Source organism: Anoplophora glabripennis, unplaced genomic scaffold (assembly GCF_000390285.2).
Source record: "Anoplophora glabripennis isolate ALB-LARVAE unplaced genomic scaffold, Agla_2.0 scaffold75, whole genome shotgun sequence".
Taxonomy (NCBI): domain Eukaryota; kingdom Metazoa; phylum Arthropoda; class Insecta; order Coleoptera; family Cerambycidae; genus Anoplophora; species Anoplophora glabripennis.
The window spans coordinates 662,584-683,620 of record NW_019416255.1 but is presented as its reverse complement, the minus strand read 5'-3'; the positions used below and the strand labels follow the sequence as shown (position 1 = coordinate 683,620).

Genomic DNA, 21,037 nt, shown 5'->3' with positions numbered 1-21,037 from the left:
ATAAAAGTAGGTAATTAATTTGACTCAATAATAAAGCTACATTGATGAAACTTTATAGGTACACGAGTCATGTTTTTTGTAAACTAATAAATACTACTACTAAATATTTAACCCTTAAGCCAGCTAACATACGCCAAGAGAATTCTTTGAATCGTTTTCTTACAACTTGTCATATTTTTAGGCTAAAAGTAGACCCCAAAGTTTAGTCGTTTTAGCGGCTATTGAAGTCTCTACAAGCAAAAAACGGAGTTGTTACCTGTAGTAGACTTCAATGTACAAATTTTTTGTTATAATTGAGAGGAACTGACTAACTTTTACTCCAAAAATGTTTTCTGTTGACCGTGTTTACCTACATCAAACAAGCAAATATCGACTTACAATAGACTTCTTACTTCACCCGTTTCTAATAAAACTAGGCGAAAGTATTTTGGAAATGTGCAAAATAGTACCAAATACTCTTTGTTGAATGAATAATGTCAAGTAGTTTAAACAAATATTTAACTCTTAAGCTAACTAACATACGCTTAGAGAATTTTTTGGAATGTTTTCTTACAACTTTTAGGCTGTGGACCCCAAAGTTTAGTCGCTTAATCGGCTATTGAAGTCTCCACAGAAAAAAAGTGTCGAATACTCCAATGTATATATTTTTTATTAAAATTGAGAGCACTAACTAACTTTTGTGCTAAAAGAATTTTGTATCGACCACATTTATATTTATCAAGCAAATATTGAATTATAAGCGATTTACGGGTTTAGCGCTTTGACGATCGTTGAAGTCTCTCGTTTAATATGTTCAAGAACATTTTATTTAAGATTTGATTAACCAGTGCATGGGACATAATATGAAACGTTCCTAACTGAAAACAATTCGTCGTTTTAGTCTTACTAGCCTTACCGATATCTACGAAAGTTTGGCCAAATCATTGATTACATCACTTAGTAAACTAGAAGCAGAAGCTTATTTTAGAACACTTATTAACAGCTTATTACAGCAGATGTTGGTGGAACTGAGAGTCTTAAGCATAAGTATGAGAATCAATTTTAAGTTAAATTGTTATGAGCATTTTTTTAGTATTACTTAATTCGTTACAACATATATTAATACAAATGTAAGAAACTTGAAAGAAGGAATATGTGAATTTTTGAAATACTTATTATTCAAATACCTATGCAGAATATATAAAGGCATAGAGTTGTTAAAGCCATTGAAGTAAAAGTTATATATTACGAGTGTAATCTAACTTATCTCTAAAGCTATCTTACTGAAATATTTCTATACAACTGGTAGGTACAATATTTAGTAATGACTTCTTTATCTACAAAAATGAAAGAAAATGAAGGTTGTTCACCCAGTATAAAATCGTTTACGACCCACATTTGTTGGGCTTACACATCAATAAAAATTAATTAGCACAAAAAATGGTTTATATGCACCAAAAGATCCCCGACTTCTATTAAACCGTCTACTTACTACATAGTCTACAGAGGGCGCTGCTTTCACATAAGCTGGTGTAGCAATTGGCGCTTTCAAAAACGCGGGGGCGGCTATGGCAGGGCCGGCGTAGGCGGGGGCAGAAATGGCGTGAGTGGTGTAAGCCGGGGCAGCAATGGCGTGAGTGGCGTAAGCGGGGGCGGCTATGGCAGCAGGCCCGAGAGCTAAACCATGACCTGATATTGCAGGGACACCTAGTAATCCAGCTTGGGTAGAAGCTACTAGAGTAGCAATGGCTATAATCTGTAACAGAAGAAGAGAAATAAGTGTATCTCCTAATAGCGGCTTGTGCATAATTGAAATCGTTTAATTTTATCACAATTTACACAAATCACAGTTTTATTCTACTAACAAAACTCGAGTTTATTAAAATTTGGTTTCTGGTATAAGCCACGTATTTGTTAGAGTCCCGATATTGAAACCACATGACGATCGTTGAATTACATTAGTTTTCAAAGCATTAGTTTTGCTAGTTTTTAATGTTTATCGTCTATGAAAATATCATAAATTGACACAATTTTTTTAAGGAGATATACTGTTTTATCACTTTAATGCCATTTTTTGAAACAAAAATGAATTTTTTGTGTTACTCTCTGAGTACGGGGACTCTATAGTCGATTTTATTAGTAGATATGTTTTAGTGAGAAGAAGAAAAATTTAATCAAGTAAAAAAACAAATTATAGTATCTACCTATATAGTAAACATAGAAACACAAAAAGAAATATTGACAAAACCACAGTCTCTTATGATATTAGAAACATATTATTCGATAATTATGTTTTCTATCGTCACTATCCAAAATAAGCTTGTTTTGCTTGACACTCACAAAGAAGAGATGATGTTTATTAAGGACTCTCATTTTATCACTTGTCAGATGATGAAGTCTAAAAAAAATAGGTACATACTTATGCTTTTCTAATAGAAGAAAAATTTGCAAGAAACAAGCTATCACTCCCAAAGAGTAACATCCCTTTTCGTTGTTAAAAAATATTTATATTTACTTTAATTTCAGTTCACATTGGAGTATTAATAATAGAAATGGTGATACCTCAAAAAGCATATTATGGACTTTATGTCATTAATTAATTACTACTTTTAGTGAATTGTTTTTGTCTATGAAGGAATTTTGTATTTATTAGTTGCAATTGAGCTGCAAAAGTAGAAAGACACACTGTTTACGTAAAAAAATATGGTTCATTAAATAATTTTCAGCTAGTGCTTGGTGAAAATTTTCCAAATATAAAATCAAATCAAATTGACAACAGAGATACTATTCATTTATATTCAGAATAATTATCTATGCAACATTACTACTTTGTTTGTGATTACGACGCAACGTAATAGTAAACGGTTCTTATTATTTTTATTATACCTTATATCATGAATGAATATTGACGCTTACACTAGTATTTATGACAAAATAAATAAATTACTTAATTAGTAAACATACTTATTAATGTTTAGTTTTACGCCGCAGGAGCTGAGCTTTCTTATTTAATTACATAGATCAAGGTTTAATTAGAAATTAGTGATACACAATTAAAGATTTATTTATTGATATTAAGAACGGTTCAAATGGATTGGCTTATCACACGTATATATTTTGGTATCACGGAGAGCAAATTATGGATAAAAAATTTGGAAAATTAAATATGGCAGTGGTTAAATTACTTATAGTGCGTTTAGAAACTGTATGAAGTTTCTTAGTTCTCATTTAAATAAATTGTTCTTAATTTTTAGGTTTTAAAAAAGGTACAGTCCGTACGATATTTGTTGAGATAGAATTCCAAGAAATAAACCGAAGAAATTGCAAAATACATGCGTATGCGCTGCAAGCTGTTACGATGAACGCCACGCCGCCAATGTCTTTCTACCTCGGGTGTCGAATGCAGTTAATTCCAAAACAAATATCGTACGGACTGTACCTAGCTTGATACGGACTGTAGCTAGCTTGATGAAAATTGATTTTGAAATTCACTTTGGAACATTTATTTTACGATAAAAGAGATTGATGGAATAACAACAAGAGTCTACAATGAACTATTTTAATAAATAATAATTTTTTGACATTATTACAATTATTTGAAATAACAAAAAACCACACTGTACCTAACAATAACATTTTCACCTGCTATAAAGAGACTGGTACATAAAAGAACATCAAAATCTTTATTATGTGTTCCTTCACTATTTCCAAAGATAAACTTTGCTATCACTGGTTGAACAATTTTTGTGAAATTTTGTTGATTTTTTGTTTTCAGCAAAATGAAAATTATTTTAACTGCCCAATTTTTGTTATATTTTGGAAGTAGATGAAAAAACCCCTTTGATCCACATTTTCTAATAATTCTAAAACAAATTTTGTAGAAAAAAGTACTACAAAGGAAATTATTTCAAGTGGGCGTTAATTCGACTGATTATACAATAAAGTACAAGTAACCCTACCTTAGTGTACATTATGCAATTACACTGTGCTGCAACTAAGTATTAAACTACACTGGACTACCATCCAGACGACCAGATCTTTTATACAAACGATTACCCTATGAGCTAAACGTTCACTACCATAAGTTCGAAAAAAATCACGTTAGCCAAGCTCGGTTTCCAGGATAAAAAATGCGTATGCGATTGAAAGTTCTCGCAAATTGGTAGCAAGGTCGATCTTGAATCACAATTTTCACGATGCGGATTCAATCGAGAAATGGGAGGTTCTATGCAGTTTTTCAGTAACATTTGCTTGGGTGTGTCATATGGGTGGACAGATGTAGAGACGCTATGACCCGACTCGTGCCAACCCAAGTTACCTACATTGCATTCCGTCCGCACGTCGGTTTTGTAACTTTCCATTGTGTCGCAATTTTTAATATTTCTGAACTATTAAATCAATAAAGTCGTTCCATCAATAACAATTAATTATATTATAACGGTAACCAAAATATAAGATGTTTGATATTAGTACCTAAGTCCATTGTTGGCAATCCATCATGAGTTTTAGCCCAAAATATTTCCAGTATAGATTATCTCCAAAATGAATTGCACAACCCCACAAAAAAAGAGGTTCTGTACTAGAAACATGAGTAGATAGATCTTGGTATATTTTTTGATGCTGAATCCGAATACGCAACCCAAAACCGATCTACCAGCGCATTTTTTTAGTAAAACACTAATATATCTCCTAAAATATGGTGAAACAGTGAGGATAATGAAAAGCAACGATTTCTAAACACTTTGTGAACATTTGAAAACAATATTTTGAGCATTGGAAAGAAATATACGCAAATTAAATCCACACCCACCCTTACGAGGGGCCTTGTATTTTATAGTACCTACCAAATATACAAATATGAAAGACAACATACTAAAAAATTATAACATAATTCTCCCTCAAAGGGTTACTTACCCCTTTAAGTCATACATTTTTCTATTCAATATCTTTGCCTGAATTTTGTTACCGCGAGTTTTTGGGGTCGCTGATTACGAATCTGAAGTCCGACTCCGAAAATACCTGAATAAAAGACGGCGGATGCAATATGGCGGATGTAAAAGTCGGATAAGCCTTCAAAATTCGAAGATTATCGCTGACCCCTTGTAGGGGTGTGGATTTAATTTGCATATGTTTCTTTTCAATGACAAAATATTAGTTTAAATGTTTTTCTCAAAGTATTTACAAAATGTTTCATTTCATTATATAGTTTTACTTTATCCTCATAATTTCACCCTATTTTTGGGGATATCTTAGCGTTTTACTAAAAAAATGCCCTGGTAAATCGGTTGTTGGGTTGTGGATTCGGATTCAGCATCAAAAAGTACACAAGGTCCTGTACTCATGTCTCTAGTACAGAACTATTTTTGTGGGTCTGCGTTGTTAATAATTGAAATGACTGGGGCATGCTCTAGTTTTCTTAATGATCAGTTTATATGAGATAAAAGAAACAATACATATTTTATTACAATTATTGTTCTGTTCTAAATTATTTGTGTACCTATCCAAGATGCTTTAGTTCTAATCTACCAAAGTGAAATTAAGTACAATTTTATTGTTATGAATATAAAATAAGAAATACAAGAAGAGAGAATAACAAATACAAAGTGTTTGTAATCACATTTTAAAACTAAGGAAGATACCAATTAAATATAAGAACTATTTATTCATTTTTTTACAAACATCGTTTATAGCTAATTTTCTAAGGATTGCAAGATGTTAGGTACTCGTACGATATGAGGTATATGTGATATACGATAAGTACTTATTTGTCCATTACAAACTACAGTAAGCTTTTTTGTTTGCCACTAACAACGAAAAGATTATATTTATTACAAATTATTATGTGCAATTCAATGCTAGACGAGGATTATCCACATCAGAGTAGTTGTTTTTTACAATTCACTAGTTAAAATCTATTCAACCCTGTATACAAAAATTTGGATCCTCGACTTGCAGTTTTGTGACGGTGCCCAGTTTAGGTATCCATATAGCAACGCGGGTTTTATATAAATAGTTAGAATTTTAGTAAGCTACTGATCTTATAGTTTTATTTCTTGCATGTGTAGAAATATTTATGTACCACATTTTCTACATCATCACTTTTGCATATTATATTGAATCCTTTGGAATTAAAATGACGTGACGTATCCTTTGAGTAAGTTAATTGGTCAAAAGTATTTTTATTTCAATGAACTTACACGTTTAAATCATGTCTTAACCTTTTCTTTAACAAAACATGAGTTTGCAAGTTAAAAAACTCGTTTTTCTGTAATCAATTTGATTTCAAAGAGGTTGTTACTAGATAATCTATCATTTCGAAATCCGTTTTCCGCTTTTGACTTTGGAATAAGTCTGATATGAAGTTCCTTCAATCTCGCCTTTCGTATAAGGACATAATCTGAGTTTGTTTTCATATCTAAGATATAATAATATGTCGTAGGACAAGGTTTAAATAAAGATATACACTGTACATATAATGTCTTTTGTACATATAAGCAGGAAAAACAGAACAGATGAAGAAAGAAAAATGTAATATTTGGTAATATTTTGAATATTTTGAAAGTTACATATCTATAAATCTAATTACATTTAGATTTTGGAGTAAAGATGTATTATACTTCACCTTAGACTGGTTAATGTAGATGCAACTTTGTTTATTTAACTGTTAATTAAAAGCGTTATCCAATCTTTTGTGTGTCTAATAGTAGAAATGAAATCTTCAGTAAATAAAATCAATTCGTCGTAAGCAAATTTTTTAATATTTTTCGCATATGTTTAGGAACAACTTTTAAGGCACACAAAATGTTCACTTCCTAATTTGAATGTCATTAAGTAGTATTTCTCAAATTCGTGCAATTATGACAATTATAAAAGATAATCACTTTGCGACATAGAAATTGACGAACCCAGTCAATTAAAAACAGTTTAAAGCAGACACTATGCTGCATTGAATACCTACCTATCAATGAATCGCACCGTTGCTTAAGACTTGCCACTTTGTATGCATTTCTTATGAATTAAATAACGCAAGTCTATGCGTAATCTGATATACTGCAGTGTGATATTTAATATCTCGTATATTTCAGGAATAATGTAGGTTAATGGACAATCAAAATGCCATTATATATTGCTAGATGGTCATTGTCGGATAGAATGCCTTATTAGATATAGATGCAATTAAACTATAGACTCATAACTATGCAGGATTAAGTTTGAATACACCTTTAATGACTAATTGATGGTTTAATTTGAAATAGATTATAGCTTAAATTAATTTTAAAACTGCATTATAGTTTTATAGTTTTACTATATTTACACAACATATAGACTTGTAGAAGATTTAATAATGGATTTTTATGCAGAATGCATAAGCATTTTAAATAGTCAAAAATATTGAAATTGCAAAACGGCGCGGCGCTTAAAATTAGTAATAATCAAAACCGTTAAAACTTATTGACAACCCCTGGAATCATGCCCAAGTTGCATACTACATAAAAAGAGAAACATATTTATGGCCGTAAATGTTCCGTTTTTGTGTAGGAAAGAGAAAAATGACAAGTTTAGTTTCAGGTAATTATTAGTTCTAATTTAATTTCTATTACCGGGCGTGAGTTTTTTATTGTGAAAATTATTAGTGAACAAGTATTTAAGTGAAGTTACTTACTTTTCTAGGTCCTCATTTTAACGGTATTTTCTTTTTGTGAAAACAGTGTTACGTTTGTATTAATAAGTACGAAAAAACAGACTGGCCCATGAATACAGTAGCAATGAATTAATGAACATGATGAAAAGGTATGGAAGTATCCATGAAAACTGCGAGTTAAGCAGAAATTTTTAGAAATGATCAAAATTTGTTTGTTTTATCATCATTAAATAAAAAACAAAAAGAAACTGATTGATATTTTGTATAGCATTCCAGTTCAAGTAAATTGCAATTTTTTTTGGGTGTTTATTTGTGATTATTATCTGCAAGACACATAAAATGTATGTCAAATTACTAATGTAGAAAACAAAAATTTTTAATAGGAGAAAGGAAATACCTTATAAGATACATTTTATGAAACTTAAATACACCTACGTTGATCGCTGAGGTAAGCTTACCATTGTGTTGTAGTCAGATATAATTATTTAGATAATATTACGCCGATTGACTCAGCTAATTGTTGCATGTAAAATAGGTCACCAATAAAGGAATTTTTAAAATATTCGTTGTAGGTATATAAAATAATGTAAAATATTGCACCAAAGCAACGTCTTGTGTAATACTACTGTTCAGACTTTCAAAGTATCGGTGTACATTCATCCATTTAAAGAAACGTTTAGTATGTAATTTCTCTATTGGAGTAATTGCTCTCATTTTTTTTAAATCGGAAACTACAACGTTTTACGAATAATAAGAAGACATGTGGTTTTAAGTCTTTCACAGTTGTTGTTATGCCATGATCTACGTACTTGATTGCCGGCAGTTACAAAATTTTATTGCACTTCTTTAATCTTATAATCTTTGACCTACGTTGTTGTTCTTGGGCTAGCTTCTGTTGAGGTGGACCCGCTGAGCACTCTCGGTGAAGCAGTGTTACCACTGAAGTGATATCAGACAAGAACGCCGAAACGTTTTTTAAATATCGATGAGACCAATTACAGAAGCCATTATGGAACGTCTTAGAGAACCACCTGAGGAGAGGTTCCGTCCGTAATGGCCTTATAGTCCTTATAACCAGTAATAGTAATCGAAAACAATAACAGGGCAGGCATAGGATTCTGACAGCGAATCCGCCCCCACAGAACCTAGTCCAAGAACATCAAGTCTGTAACTGCCGGCAACCAGGTACATAATCCACGGCATAGCAACCTTAAAAACTATGGTAAGTACTTTAAATACGAAGGCAGAATAACGAAATGATTTTAAATAAACAGTATTAAAAATCGTTTTAGCTATAAGCTTTTACGAATATACTGTATGCATACATTTTTAGACTGATTGTTTATATTTATGGTTATTTTTAGAAATGATAAAAACTAAACAAAATTTAGAGCGCCTCAGAATGCTGCACTTGAATCATCGATATATCAAACAAAAGAGGGTTTAATTTTTAGGGTTTTAAAAGTTTTCTCGATCCGATATTGACAAAATACAACTAAAGAACTTAAAATTTATGAACTTATGTTACAAACGTATAGTAGCTTTTGATTTTACGACACAAAAATATAATTTGCAAATATATCAAAATCTTTGCTTACTTTCAATATACAAGGTGAGTCAAATTTAACGCTGAATCAGAAAATGTGTGATAGTACTTTTACAAATACTTTTTTTTCGAAATACAGAGTGACAAAGTTTAAAAAAATATTCTAATTTTTGTATATTTCCAACTAAACGAAATTTGCAAATAAGCATTATTTTTCCAATCTGATTTTTAAGAAGGTGATTTAAACAAGATAAAATAAAAAAGTAGAATTAGCCGTGACAAACACGCTATAGATATATTTCATTTAAAATAAAAGCTTCATAAAATGTTTGAATAAGAACATATAATATCGAATAACAAAGAATTCTAGGTCTAGGTACGGAGAATACTCACATATTTTCAACTCAGAATGTTCTATCAACTCTTCGAAAATGTAATGATATATAGAATGTCTTATTTAAAACAATGAAGCTGACATCAACTTCTGGTATAACTGAAAGTTGAAGAAAACTGAAAATATTTTAGTTTTTGTTTTTTTTTCTCAAATACAAAATGGTTTAAAGAATTTTAAGAAAATAATATTTTTTTATAAATTATGTTGTAAGAAAACCGTACTAACACCCTCAAAAGAAAGTTGTAACCTAAATAGTCCTACTTGCTGAATAATGAATTCCTTGATAAACTAATAAAACAAGACTATTTAGGACCTCTCTCGGCATACATCTACCAAATTTTGGCAATATTGGCAAAATTCATTTTTAAAAAGTTAATTTTAACGCCCCGCATCGTAAAAACATAAGATGATAACCGATAGTTCATAGGAAACAATTTTCCTATTTTTTATGTTTTCTTTGCTTTATGATTTACGGTACGTCATTCTGAAACAGCTTGTTCTTCGTATTGCACATTATACTAATTTGACCTACATCAAAAGAAAAAAATATATACATATATGCATCTTATTTCACCCACGAACGCATTTCTTTTATTTGAAACAAGTAACGGAATGTTAAGTAGTGGTTATTGCATGAGGTGATCGTATTTAATATAATACAAAAAGAATTACTTTAAAATAAAAATTTACAAAATTACATACAGGTATTAAAAAATATTATTATATTTTCCATATTGTCAAATGAACAAGTTTTCACTTTTATAACTGGAATAGCATAACAAGATATGAATCTGTATTCTACGGTCTTCTTAAAGAATTACTCCAACTAGCAATACGTATAAATAATGTTTAGGCAGTAATTTAATGTATAATTTTTCGCATAATACAAATAATTTCACTATTTCTTGAAACTAGTAATAGATCTGCGTGTTTAACATCGCCGATATAATAAATTAAAATAACTGCTCCAGTTTGAGCAATAGAAATAAAAATTAAAGTTAAATACAGCAGAGGCTAATGGGACCTGTTTTTGTGGTTTTGCCTGTATACCCCTAATTGACAAACAGTCAGCGTTGATGTGTATAAATCGTGTATATTGTAATTATTTATAGGACGGTAATAAAACTATGTTTACTTGCACGCAGTGTCGACAGTGGCGCTACGCAGCAAAATTTAAGAAATGCACTGGAACTGTTGACACCAATGTTTACAAAAAATATTTACCGTAAAATTATTTTTGACGTTTGAAGTTTAACAAAATATAGCCAAGAACATGTATAGGACAGTTTATGATGACACCATACCTTAAATTAAATACGTAGGTAGGCAGTTGCTACGTAAATAAAGAGGTCTTGCAACGATTTATCTGCCAATTTTTATTTATTTATTTATTTATTTATTTATCAGTACAATATCCAACGAGCGATAAAGCCCAGTTACAGGATAAGGAAAAGAAGCAAGAAGTCAGTCATTTAAATGATGTAAAACAAAAGAAACAACAAAGAAAAGTGTCAAAGATACATACATAAAAGTTAAAGAACATTAAAAAAGAAAAAATAACAGTCACTAATTAAAAACAGACAATAGACAAAACTAAAGTACAATAAAAGTCACAAAATAAAATCAGTTGCGTACATTATAAACCTGCTTAATACAACTGATGGTAGAACAGAATAAATCTAACCGTGATTCAACTTCTAGGTAGCTGGCACACATCTGATGAACAGGCGCTGCTTTGTACAAATTTGTTCGACCTTTTTTTAATTCCAAAAGATGCCTGTTTCTAGCATTCACTCGAGGAACATGAAAATCTACTAGCCTCAACAAGTTCTCACATTTTATTAAATTATTGAGCAATTTAAACAAAAATATAACAGAATACATTTTTCGGCGTTCTGCGAGACTGCACATGTTGAAGCTTTCGAAAAATGTCTCATGCGGAAAGCCCCTCGGCGGGTAGTGACCATCAAGCGCGAACGCCGCTAGTTTAAAAAATCGACTTTGAACTCTTTCTAAGCATGACACATGAATAGAATAAATAGGAGTCCAAACCAAAGACGCATAATCCAGTCTAGATCTGACCAGTGCACCGTATAGCAGTTTAAAAGTGTTGGGATTCCGAAAACCCGCCATATTCCTCACGACAAAACCCAGGTTCTTGTAGGCAGATTTAACTATAAAATCCATATGCTGCCTGAAAGAAAGTTTTGGATCGAAATAGACTCCTAGGTCTTTAATAACATTTGGCCGAACTAGACTGGACCCGTGTAATCGGTAGTCATACGAAATTTGCCTCAACTGCCGACTGAAGGACATGACGTTACATTTTGCCACATTAAGAGGCAATCTATTGTCAGCGCACCAGGAGTTTACCAAATCCAAATTTCTCTGCAGATTACGTGCATCACGTTCATTGGCTATGGGACAAAATAACTTCATATCATCCGCATATAATAGGAAACGCACATCCAGATCCAATGCTATATCATTAATAAAAATCGCAAACAACAAGGGCCCCAGGACAGAACCTTGTGGAACCCCTGAGGATTGAGCAAATTCCATTGACCTTTCTCCCATAATCTGGACAAACTGAGTTCTGTCAGATAAGCAAGAGGCCATGAGCTCCAACAATGAAGAACCCAACCCCGCGGAATCTAGTTTCGACAATAATAAACCGTGGTCAATTTTTGTAAAATATCAAACAAGTCCAAAATAATTTTCAAAAGTATCAGCTGTATTTAAACACAGCAAGTCAATTTTCGCAATAGCCAAAATCTGGGTGTGGTAAAAACTGTTTAATATGGTTATAGTTAAGAATTAATTTTCCGGGTATATGATCTTCGTTCAATTATTTGAAACTGAAAACAGTAAAATAGTCATCATAAACAAAATAAAATAATAAGCATAATTTGAAGATATACTGGTTAGGTTTGATCAAAAAGTAATGAGAATTGTTAATTTTCTCAGAGGGTTATTTATTTATATAATTTATTTATAATAATGTCTAGATATCTAGCTATTGAATTATATTAGGTAGGTACCTATATTGATTTAGTAAATCCAAATCAATAATATTTATGTATTTTTCTTCATTGATGATGTAAAGGAAATAAGGCTGCAATTTTATTAAATTAGAACTTTCTATAGTTCTGATGTACAAGTATGTAACTTCAATTAGCCTTCTTCTGTTAAAGATGTTAAATCTAATTTGGTACGGGCTTTCATAATATAATAAAGTTCAGAAACGATAGAAAGCAGTCCATGGACTATAAGCCAAGAATATCTAAAAGAGCCATCGCATTTTTAAATTGGGATTCGTGTTCTTCCGAGGGCAACCACGAGCTCTCTGGAGTGATATCTTGAGAGGACACTGATGATTGAAATGGCAAACAATAGATATGTATCGAATCCTCATCTCGAATCTCCATATCAGATTGATGCTTAGTCTAATTCTATTGACGTGCTTGTTAAAAAGTCATGTGATCAATATTCTTAGCATAGGTATTGATTTTGCGTTTCGCGTCAATCCAAGAATCCTTTACATGAAGGCTTATCGCGTACGAAACTTCTGTCCATTCTTTCGTTGGCCTTTTCTTGACCCAATTATCAGTTATTATCTTAGATAGTAATATTATATTAACCCGAGTACTGGTTCTTTATTACTTAAGGTCTGTTCTATTAATGTATCGCCTCCTTCATTGACATTGTTGTGACTAGGAACCCAGATCAACTTCACACGATTAACCTGATATTACTGTGATATAATAATAATTATGCTGGTTTATCTTCTTCTGACATTTTCTTGTGCGACGAATAGTAGAGCTAGAAAAATCGTGGCATACCTACTTCCCTATGGGATAAGAACAGATTCACCTCTGGTTGCATGCCACAGCTCTCGTCTGTCTGAGACCCGATAGTAAACCGAACGATTATAATTTAGATAATTCTGATTCCTTATGAAAAGTTCCAATGATACGCCTGTGAGCTTAGGCGTGGCTAGGGTATTATACAATTCGAGCACATATTCACTCGACTTTCACTGAATCTGTTCCATGCACTCTATCTATGCTAAGGAATTTGAATTTTGTGCAATACTGCTCCAATAGTTACACTTTTTTTATCGACGTTTAAATCAAAATTAAGCTATAATTAGGACTTGCAAACGGTAAATTACCTAACTAGGGATTTCGCTTTCGTGCATAACAGAGATGTTTGTGTTTATTTCTGTGGCCGGTAACGCGGAATTTTAATTTGACTCTTTGTTTTAAGATAGCGTTAAATTGTTTATAATTGAGTTCAGTTTGTTGTAATGTAAAGAGTAATTCACATAACATAATATCCCTCTTATTTTTTTTGCCTTTCTATATTCCTATATAGAAAAAATGGTTAAGACAAAAGTTGTAAAATGCTTTCTTTGGCACAATATTTTGGTTTATTTATTTCGACCCTCCACAATAGATGAAGTCAAGATTGTCTTGGAATCAATGCATATTTATTTCCCCTATTATAATTATGCAACAATGCAAGATATAATAATTTGTACCACTAAAAGGAGAAAATATTGAACAAATTTAGTACTATCGATAAGATGGGTAACAAGTACCTACTTATCTATATGTTTTTTGTCTAAAACTGAATGAAGGTATTATAAATCACCTTTCATAATAACATATTTTTTAACAAGACCTTGATGCAATAAGAGACCAATTTCATAAAAAAAAACAACCTCTCAAACTTTTTACTATTCTTAACTAGTTTCGTCACATACCTTTTTGCAGCTTGAAGATTTGACAAAATTATTGTCATGAAACTAGTTGAAATTAATAGTGTTTAAAGTATAAAGATTTGGACTTTTGATATGATATTTTTTTGTTGATACAGAATTTAAAGATGTATTTAATATTTAACACAATCTTGACTAGGTAAAGGATCAGTAAATAAACTAAAATATTGTGCAAATACATAACTGTATATACCTAGCATTGTTATCAGAAAAAAGAGAGGGATCGAAAAACTGACAAATATATTTAAAAATCAAAAATTTGGTTTATTTCTTCAAAATACAAGTCAATTGTTTCTTTATGTAATGCCTAAATATCGCAAGATATCTTTCTAAAACTTTTTTCTTTGCCGTTCTTTGCTAGATAAAAAGTCCAAAAAATTAAAATAAATAAAACATTTATCCCTAACCTTATAATTTTATACGAAGAACAAATAAAAAATTCTTGTTGTGTACTCCAGACATTGTATAGGAGATATTTTTGATCTAATGATTTTTTATTAAAGACTGTTAGTTAATGTTGTTAACATAACTGTTTTTCTGCTTCTTGGGAAAATGCAATTGGATCGTTAAATAATTATGTATAATTCATCAACTCATAATTATACTACTATGTAAATACATTTTTAGTTGTTAATCGGGAAAACTATTGACACCTATTTCTTAAGTAGGTAGATACCAAAAATTCAAGCATTCAACGATATTTTGTGTAATCAAACACCTTTAATGCATTACGTAACGAAATATTTTATGTCTAATGACTTATATAATTGCTAAGGTTATAACCTTATTATAACTAGGTATTAAATAATTCATATGTGACATAATGAAGCAGTATGCTAGTTACGGTATGATAGAACTGCATTGAGAACAAATCAGTTTCATATTTATGATTTATTTATACATTAACATCTCCAAATATGTGGAGATAAACTAATCGAGCAGCTTGTCGACCTGAACTTGTTTATTAATTAAATAATATGGTTTATTTCACTTAATTGGAGGCTTTGGCCTTGTTTTTGGTTGTTTTAAATATTATACAATTAAAAATTAGTGTAGGTACATACATATGGGACGATCCAAGTCAAATCGATCAAGCCTGTGCCCAAAATTTGAGAGCACCTACGAGGATGGTTTTCGGCTTAAAAAAATCGTCTTTCCAAGTACTTTAAGATGCTACTTGGCAGAATTGAAAAATCCAAGACGACGGACATAATATGGCGTCTAGAAGTATGAGAAAAATAAAGAATCGTCCGATAAACTTCTCACAGTAATCAGATTAACCACAAATTCATACCCAAATAGTCTGAACAGGTGCCCTTGACATCGTTGGACATGAGTATGGAGTTATTTTTCATAAATTCAAGATGACGAATTTCATATAGTGACTTGTAAAGCTAAAAAGCCTGAAATCGTCATTCAAAGGGAAGTAAACTGTCGATTTCACCCATAAACCTTATCTGAACAGATATTTCTCATGTTTTTCAGGTCGCTGGAACGTGACGTTGAGTTTGTTTGATGGTATAATATCATATATCGATTCTAACCTCAAAAATTTTTGAAAAATCTCGATTTTTCGTTGATATAGCGAGCTAAGCCTCAAAAGAATAGACAATTTTCATGATTTTGGGGTCGCTGAAATATGATAATGAGTTTTTTTTATGATACACTGATCCTAACCCCAAAAGTATTTGAGAAATCTCGATTTTTTGTTCATATAGCTAGCTAAACTTTAAAAGAATAAACAATTTTCATGTTTCTATGGTCACGAAAATGTGAAATGGAGACGATTAGATATTGTGGTGTTTTTTTCCAGTTAATTATTTTATTATTATTATTCTAACACCTGCTCACTGAAGGCTCCTATCTCAATTGCTGAAATTATCACAAATTGATCTCTTAATGACGTTTATAATGAAACGCTATTCTAGATGACATTTATTTGACTATAGAGTAGAAAAATTGCTTTCTTGCCAAATAATTTACTGGAAAAAAAACACCACAATATCTAATTGCCTCCATTTCACATTTTAGTGACCATAGAAACATGAAAATTGTATATTCTCTCAAAGTTTAGCTCGCCGTATCAACAAAAAATTGAGATTTCTCAAATACTTTTGAGGTTAGGATCAGTGTATTATATGATACCATCAAAAAAACTCATTATCATGTTTCAGCAACCCCAAAAACATGAAAAATTGTCTATTCTTTTGAGGCTTAGCTCGCTATATCAACGAAAAATCGAGATTTTGCAAATATTTTTGAGGTTAGAATCGATATATGGTATTATACCATCAAACAAACTCAACGTCACGTTCCAGCAACCTGAAAAACATGAGAAATATCTATTGAGATAAGGTTTATGGGTGAAATCGACAGTTCACTTCCCTTTAAATGATGAGTTCAGGTTTTTTAGCCTTACAAGTCACTATATGAAATTAACCATATTGAATTTTTGAAAAATAACTCCATACTCATGTCCAACGATGTCAAGGGCACCTGTTCAGACTATTTGGGTATGAATTTGTGGTTAATCTGATTACTGTGGGAAGTTTATCGGACGATTGGGCACAGGCTTGATCGATTTGACGTGAATCGTCCCATATATACAATTTTTTCTATGAATGTATACACAAATATTTGATTAGTTTCATCCATATGTTTATTGCAGCTATATAGATTTTACATGCAGCTGTTGTATGTGATTATTTTTAACTTTATAATAACTTGTCTGACAATTTTTTATTACACCTTATTCAATTAGCAACTATTGACAGTGACAGATGTTTCACTTTGCTTCATGAAATGTATTTATATTAGAAAGTATCTACCTTTATTTAGTCAAGAGAATAAGTTACCTGATAACTAGCATATTTGAATGATGAAGTAAAAATGTTTTGCATAGTAATATTAGGACTTTAAATTTGGTGTGCATAAACTGATGTGTAGGTATGTACATTAATTACACACCCCTACAAAAAAAAGTTCTCTATCAGAGGCATGAGTATATAGATTTTTATAGGATGGTGTATTTTTTTATGCTAAATCCGAATCCGCAGCCCTAAAACCGATTTCTATTCAATATTTTTACCTTAATTTTGTTATAGCGGGTTTTTGGGTTCGCTGATTACAAATCTGAAGCTCGAATCCAAAATTTCAGAATAAAAGAAGGATAGAAAATTTGTTACTCGGTGGTTTTCAAAGTCGCCAGTCACGAATATAAGGTTTTAATTCAGGAATTCTTAAATTAAAAATGGCGGACCCATTATGACGGACTGAAGAGTATAATAGAAATTGGTAGGACCACCCAAAGAATGATGTTTAAAAAATTGAGATATTTGAGTAAAAATATGCAAACGTCTAAAACTTAGAAACAGACCTTACATTTAATTTGCAGTCTTTTTCAAATACTCTTACCAATTTCATTAGGGAGTGATAACATTAATATGCTCAATTAGGAAATGAAGGGTGTAACAAGTTTGACTGGCATTCCTTCAGCACAAGATAGAGTAATCATAAATGAGCAAAAAAGTTGTATATTACAGATTAACAGTTTTCAAAATACAGCGAGTATTAATATTGGGGAGTTTCATCACAACGTGACAACAGCGCTTAACCTGCTGATGCACACCACGTGTACACGCAGTAGACTTGTCCTACGGAAAAAATGTAAACAGCTATTATTGTGAAACTTTTAATAAATTTCAAGACAATTGTTTTCCAGTTTTTAAATACCTATATAAAATAAAGGGTATCGATTTTGTAGTACGAAGATAGTGTTGTGCTTAAATTTTAGCTCGAATTTTAGTAATTATGAATCTCTTAAAACAGGAATTTAACTTTTAATCAAATTATGAATTTGAAAAATATGTAATTAAACTACCAAATATCACGTCATCCAAATAATCATACGTATTAAAAATAATTTAGGTACTTACCAAAAACAAAATTCAGTAATTTTTAAACGCACAAGTACATTACAAACTACGACATTATGCTGAAAATGTCCACCACCATTTTCGATGCACGCACGACACCTTCGAATCCAATTTTCGCGCACTCGCTGGAGGACACCTCAAGAAAAAACACTCAAACACGGTCCAATTTCAGATACCAACTGATGTGCGTATTGCTAGACAGATTAGTACCTCGTGTTATCCGCCGCGCCCGATATGAATTTTATAAAATTCTAAATTTATTGCAACGCTAATTATTTTTTAGAATTAAGCATAAAGAAGTTCAAAAAAGTGATAATCATTGTATTTTATGGTATTCTACGCACGCAGTTATGTCAATATTCCTTAATTAATCGAACTTTTCTACTTCTAACACCCTGTATAAGACTCACAATATGAGCAAGATTTTAGAGCTAAAAATATAAATTTGGTCATTCAACTAGCAAACTGTAGTATTTATAGAGATGACAGACTATGCCCCTTTAGTTTTCATTTTGTAGAGTTGTGTTACTTACAATGAAAGTCAATAAAAATTTAAATTTAATTAGAAATAAATTGGTCTTAGTTACAAAATAAATTAAGAATTGGTATAGCTACCTATAAAGATCCTTAATAAAATGAAGAATAAAGGAGTACGTACAATCCTTTTCGAATTTTTAAGACGATTGGTCGGTTAAAATATATTCAGTTTACATAAAACATCTCCATAGATATTTGAACAAATCCACTGAAGGAAATCACCAAAAAGAAAGTTTCGTTAACGTATTATAATAGCAATTTTTCTTATTAATGTTACAATATCCTATGTAAAAACGATTTTACCATCTTAAGTAGATACTTTATTAGAACAAGAGGTCGCCGTCTTATGGTGAAGAGGTACATTTATTTAAAGATAACTAGATAACCTTGACTAACTGTTAAAAATAATTTACCTGTGTCTGCAAAGATCGAAAATACTTTTTTAGCTCGTAGTACCTAATCATAGATGAATGAGCTGCATAGCCATTTTCTGTCCAACATTATAACATGAAGAATGCCTTGAGCAGCTTTCATATAAATTACGTTTTTCTTTTATATTTAGAAAGTTAAAAGTAAATACGCTGTCCAATTATAAATGTATTGTTTTTTACTTCTAATTTTTTAAACATGGAGGGAAAGATTAAAGATAAAATTAGTAATGAAGTCTAGCATATAGTCATGCCAAAAAAAATCACTTATTAATGTTTAAAAATTCATTTATTTGAACTAAAAATATATTTGGTGGTATTGTCATAGAACCTGACAACCACTATAAAAACTTTTGCTAGGGTAAAAATTTTACTATAGCTGTCGTAATATCAAGATGAATTGCAAGAATTAATAAAACGCAAAAACTGGCAAAATATTAAGCAACATATTATTGATCTTATATATTATTAACCTTGATGTGTTACCGGTAGTTAGAAATATTAATTTTCTGTTATCGTATCCAACTCTCTCACAGCTCTCTGATTTGACCGAGAGAGTTGGTCTTGACAGTTTTCCGACGGTTCAACGTTTTGTGTGTATATGTACCGGGTAAATATCTATGTGAGTTATTGCTATTTATAGATATGTCCTCCAAATTATTGGTTGTAGTTGGTTTGAGAACCATTATTGTTATATTCACTTCTATTTCTAGTATAAGTAGCTGATCTACTTCGATTAACTCGTACATGACGATTATTATTTCGATTCCGCGATTATTAAGAAAATGTTTCCTTTGAACATAATAAACATTTTGAGTGTTTTGAGGACTAAATGAGTAACTTCAGCTTCTAATGCTATTTGAACTGCTTCATTAATAATTTCTAGTTATGGCTAAAAGATATTTCTTTCAGTGTAATATATTTTCTTCAAAATTTCAATACTCTGTATTTTGAAAACCAGTGGATTGATCCATTAAGGCTTTTCATGTAAAATGGTTCAAGCGAGATCGTCCCGTAATTATGATATAGAATTAGAAAGCGCTTCTAAAAAGGATCACGAATTAATTTGTTTCTCTTGTACTTTTGTATGATTTGCCATATATGTTTCTAGAGGTAAGGTGTAGCTAAATACTATTACATTAATCGCAGAAAAATATCAAACCATTACTCTTATGGCATCACATTTGAGACTTATCATTCACGTTTGCAGAAGAAAATACCATGCTCCAGTATATATATATATATACAGGGTGTTTCATAATATATGCGCAGGACTTCAGGATGTGATAGCTCGTCCAAAAATTTGAAAAAAGTTTGTATTAACTTACCCTCTAAAATGCACAATTTTCGAGATACAGGGTGTTGAAATTGTAAAAAAAAATTCGTTTTTTGCGAATATCTCCGGAACCGTTTATCGTACAGAAAACAGCTTTTGTAAGCATTTACTACTCATAATAAGCTATGTTCTGTGCGAGAAAAAATTTTTTTCAAAATCATAATTGGTGAAGATTTTGAAGTGGAAGTGGGTGTTTTTCTCCCCAACTTCTACGCCACTGGAAAAAGTACGGTTTTGAACGCCCATTTGAACCCCCAATGTTTTCTATACAAAAAAAGTACTCTTGGTCATAAGCTCTAAAGTTGACCGTTTTCGAGAAAAATCTACTTTTATGTTGAAAAACATGGTCAATTTTTTTAAATAAAATTTTTTTACTAATTAAACAAAATTTATTTAATCGTTAGAACAAGTAACAAAACCAAACGTTAACTTCATAGTTGCAAAATTTAAAAAAAAA

The 21,037-nt window shown here is 31.1% G+C and overlaps 2 protein-coding genes across 2 annotated transcripts in view; one reads left to right on the top strand and one right to left on the bottom strand.

The window, feature by feature from the left end:
- Positions 1-3,972, bottom strand: part of LOC108903356 (cuticle protein-like) — a 35,470-nt gene extending 31,498 nt beyond the window's left edge. The window contains exons 1-2 of the mRNA XM_023457261.1: positions 3,939-3,972; positions 1,472-1,735 (exon numbers count right to left, since the gene is read on the bottom strand). Of these exons, the coding sequence (XP_023313029.1) occupies positions 1,472-1,735; positions 3,939-3,950 (276 nt within the window). The 5' untranslated portion in view covers positions 3,951-3,972. The remainder of the gene's footprint in view (positions 1-1,471; positions 1,736-3,938) is intronic.
- An 11,195-nt stretch (positions 3,973-15,167) lies between these two features.
- LOC108903355 (cuticle protein 19-like) overlaps positions 15,168-21,037 on the top strand; it is an 11,323-nt gene continuing 5,453 nt past the window's right edge. Inside the window, exon 1 of the mRNA XM_023457258.1 lies at positions 15,168-15,189. Coding sequence (XP_023313026.1) covers positions 15,168-15,189 — 22 coding nt within the window. The remainder of the gene's footprint in view (positions 15,190-21,037) is intronic.